Genomic DNA, 4,516 nt, shown 5'->3' with positions numbered 1-4,516 from the left:
TAATAGAGTATTTTTTTTTAAGAATAATCATTAAACTGTACAAAAATTTTGAACGCAGGAAAAGTCTAGGACAGTAACTTTATTAAATTCTGGCCAACATGTAACCAGCAAAAAAAAATAAGTCATTGGATGAAATCTCACATCAATCTCACACCATTAAAATCACCATTAATGACTATTTGATGGCTATAAATCACAAAAGTTGCTGTCTCCCTAATACCCCTCATTCAAATATTTATCGGTTGAATAATATTATTTGTGAAAAGTATTTTTTGTTGACATTATATATTTTAAAAAATTTTGGATACGAGGATATATACATACATTGATTGCTAATTTAATTTGTTGGTATCTGTATATATATTGTTATGGTGGATCGGAACAGATTTAGCAGTGATAATAGCGGATAATTTTCCTATGCTTACTACACTTCGAAATAAGGATGGATTCACCCCTCTCAAAGTTCTTGCTACTAGGCCCTCGGCTTTCCCAAGTGGAATCAAATTTTCATGGTGGAAGCGGATCCTCTATCACTGTAGGTTTTTGTATATCTAAATACTATATACATATAATAGCTATTAATAAGATAGAAGAATATTAGAGATATCAAAATATTATGTCAATATTATTATCCTTTTGAGCATTAGTGTTTTGATTATTAATCAAATTGTAGTTATATATATCTTTTTCTTGTTAGCTTACTTTTCTTTTGTATTCTTTTCCTTTTCGAAAGGTATTCTCATAGAGCCACTGAATGCTGAGCATAGACTGAAGAAGATTCGAGAAAAGATGGAGGCTAAATCCGAAGAAAAGTTCCCAAAGAATTACGCCACATTATGGGACTTCATTAGTACGTGGATGCATTTTCATGCTAGCATTATTTTTAGAGAGTAAAAATAATGGCATGAATGAACAAGTAGCTTGACTAAAATATTAATTAAGTAGTATTTGGTTTGTATTCTGCTGACAACAGGGATATGTTGGTGGGAAAAAGATCAGGAAGCAGACATAGAGAAATCCATTAAGAATGATGATGACAGTCCATTTTACCCACCAAATTACGAAACGGTTCTCCAAATTATCAGTTCTATATACGTGCTCGTTTTTGGTCTCCACGGTGTCGGTATGTCTTCCTTCTTTTCTTTGATGACGTATTTTGATGATAGCAAACTTATATGAGCCTCAATGTATGTACTTCAAAAGCGGTAAAGGAAATAAGAAAGACAAAGAAAAAACACAAATGGAGTGGTCAATTATTGGACGCACTGATGGAACGCCCTTACGAAGCATTCGCAGGAAAGGCGGGAGAGCGACCCGATCCTCGCGGATGGGATATCCAACCTGAAGTCTATGATATCGGAAGACGCCACGGGAAACAACAAGGTATTGATGAAAATTTATATCGAGTTTTAGGGCTGCACATGGATCGGATAATATCCGCGTATCCGCGGTAATTATCCGCATCCGATCCGAATTTTGCGGATATTATCCAATCCGCAGAGCCGTCAGATCGGATCGGATTGGATCCGTACTATGGTCGGATTGGATTGCGGATTTGGCAGTGATATCCGCGGATCTGATCCGCAAATCCGCATATCCGCACATCACATATAAATAACATAGTTTAAGAAAATAAACCCTAATTAGGTATGAATTTTAGTGTGTTATTTATGAATTTTATGATATTTTATTTTTAATTTTTTATGTTGTACTTTAACTTAGAATAATTAAACTTAAATCTTGTGTTATTATTTTGTTTTTGTTATTCAAAAGAACTATTATTGATAATATTTTAGGAGTAAATAGGCTTAAACAGATAAAAAATAAATTTTTTGGATTTTTTTGTAAAAACAATCAAATAGAATCTCAAAATAGTTTTTTTTTTTAATTATGCGGATATACCCGATATCCGATCCGATCCTCGGATCCGGCCTAAAAAAATGTGGATATCGTATCCGATCCGATCCGATGAGTACAGTGCGTATCGAATAGAATTTTAGGCTATATCCGATCCGATCTGATCCGTGTGTAGCCCTATCCAGTTTTTTTTATGCGAACATAATTGAAAACTAAAAATTATTAAATAACTTTGATTATTGCACGTGAGTTTTTGTTCATATATCATATGAGAAATACCTAAAATTGGTCCAACAAAGGTACTGACGATGAAGAGACACCATTTTTATTGGCTGCGAGGAATGGCATAGTTGAAATGGTGGTCAAGATTCGACGTCTGATACCAAGTGTCATCCACAACACCAACTCAAAGAAGGAAAACGTGGTGCTGGTGGCAGTGAAACACAGACAACCGCATGTTGTTGAGGCACTTAAAACAGAACTAAAAGATGAAGTTTGGAATACGTTGATTCAGGCAGTGGATGACGATGACAACACACTTTTGCACTTAGCAGCACAAAAACAAGTAGGGAGCAAGCCTTGGAATGTTGCTGGCACTGCCTTAGAAATGATGTGGGATATAAAGTGGTATCAAGTAAGTTCTCAAATCACTTTTCCAAAAGACTTAAACACATAAAAAATATGTATAATTTTATATTTGCAGAGCATTCTTCATCACAAACATATATGTACAGTAGAAAATTTTAGGATTCAGCATTTTTATTAAAATTTAGCCAATATTTAATTATTAAAAAATGGTGTAATTTCACGTTATTATTTTTTTGTTACAAAATATTTCTATTTTTAACGTTGCAGTATATTAAGAGTCTTGTACCGCAACGTGTCTACTTTAGAAGCAACAAGGAGTCAAAGACAGCAGGGGAGATCTTTCAGACATCACACGAGAGTCTTGTGGAAAACGGCAGTGTGTGGTTGAAGGAAACATCGCAAGCATGCTCTGTGGTGGCGGCACTTGTTGCGGGTGTCTCCTTCGCCACAGCTAGCCAATTCCCTGGTGGCACCAACGGTAAAGGCGAGCAGCAACTAGAAGGCGAAGCAGCGTTCCATGCATTCGCCATGGCTTCCCTCGTCGGTCTTTGCTTCTCTGTGACAGGACTCATAATGTTCCTGTGCATCCTCACATCTCGAAAAGAAGCCAAAGATTTTCGCAGGGCATTGCCGCTGAAACTGCTTCTAGGGTTGAGTTCCCTCTTCGTCTCTATTGTAGCCATGGTTGTATCTTTTTGCTCTGGCAATTTCTTCATCTTCAGTCGCAAGTATGAGAGTTTCCTCATCTCCTTCTATGCAGCTACTTCCGTACCTTTCGCTCTCTATGCCTTGGCACAGTTTCCGCTATACTTTGATCTTCTAATTACGATTATCACTAGGGTGCCTTGGCCAAGTAATAAAGCTGACAATTTCTAAAGTTGTCATAATGTTCCATTATTCTTCTATGTCAATTTGGGCTTCCATTCCTTGTGTATGGGAGAATGAAAATTTTAATCTTTAAATTAACAATGTTTCCGAGATACTTTCAATGTGACAAACATACTTTTATATTTTGTGCTCAACATTTAACTATTAAAAAAAAGTGAGTGATCTCTCATCATTAGATGTAATCTCATACCATTGAATATATATTGATAGTCAATTAATGATTACAAAACACAAAAATTGCTGGCCCTAGCACTTCTCTTTTATTAAACAGTTTAAATTTTGTGTGTATTATGGTTTGGGAGATACTTTCAATGTGATAAACATGGAGGACGATGCCTTCGTGTCTGATCTTGGCTAATTTTTTTGAAATGGATAAATATGATGTATTATTCATTGGTGTGGATAAATTGAATATATATATTTTTTAGATGAAAATTCAGGTACAGTTAATTTTATATAAAGTTAATAGTTGAAAGTCATTAAATTATTTAAATAATTTGACTAATTTTTTATCTAACGATTCTTAATTATAACTTCACATAAAATTGATTGTACCTAAATTTTCACAATTTTATTTTAACGTGGAGATAGAAGATTTGAGAGTTCCGATTTTTTTATTTTTCTTTCACAATTTTGTGATATATCTCCTTTTTCCAACTGAATTGATGATGATAAATAGTTCTTTACTTCATTTTGGTTTGGTTACTTTGTTACTTCGTAGTTTTAATTTTGATACCAAAAAGAAAAAGGGAAAATGAATAAAAGATAAGAACCGAAGAAGAAGAGTATTGCTTTAAAAAGCAGTTCGGATATGAAAGGTACATATAGAGGCCAAAGATGTGAAGAATAATATGAACTTAATATTTTCTTTTCTTTTATTTGTTTAGTTTTTTAAAGTTCATTTTATTAGTCAAGCATTGAACTACAAAAATGTTATGCCTTCTAATCACAATATTAGATGAGTCATCATTTTGTGTCGAATGTATGATAAAATCACTGTTTCCAATAACCTCACTAAATTAAGAGTATCATGGGAGCCGAGAGTTTCATACATAAATCGATCATCTTGCTTAAATTTCTCGAAGAGAAATATTAGGGCCGATTTTTTAAATTAATATTAGTTTATATTTTAAACTAGCATCTTAATTTTTATATTATTAAAATTTAAATTTAATATTTATGG

At 33.6% G+C, this 4,516-nt stretch overlaps 1 protein-coding gene across 1 annotated transcript in view; it reads left to right on the top strand.

Moving 5' to 3' along the window:
• The window catches only part of LOC107606717, a 5,332-nt gene extending 1,897 nt beyond the window's left edge, over positions 1-3,435 (top strand). Inside the window, exons 2-7 of the mRNA XM_021107189.1 lie at positions 386-535; positions 734-850; positions 974-1,123; positions 1,204-1,383; positions 2,157-2,491; positions 2,713-3,435. Coding sequence (XP_020962848.1) covers positions 386-535; positions 734-850; positions 974-1,123; positions 1,204-1,383; positions 2,157-2,491; positions 2,713-3,321 — 1,541 coding nt within the window. The 3' untranslated portion in view covers positions 3,322-3,435. The remainder of the gene's footprint in view (positions 1-385; positions 536-733; positions 851-973; positions 1,124-1,203; positions 1,384-2,156; positions 2,492-2,712) is intronic.

This window comes from Arachis ipaensis, chromosome B07 (assembly GCF_000816755.2).
Source record: "Arachis ipaensis cultivar K30076 chromosome B07, Araip1.1, whole genome shotgun sequence".
Lineage (NCBI taxonomy): Eukaryota > Viridiplantae > Streptophyta > Magnoliopsida > Fabales > Fabaceae > Arachis > Arachis ipaensis.
This window is presented reverse-complemented; position numbering and strand designations above follow the sequence as displayed.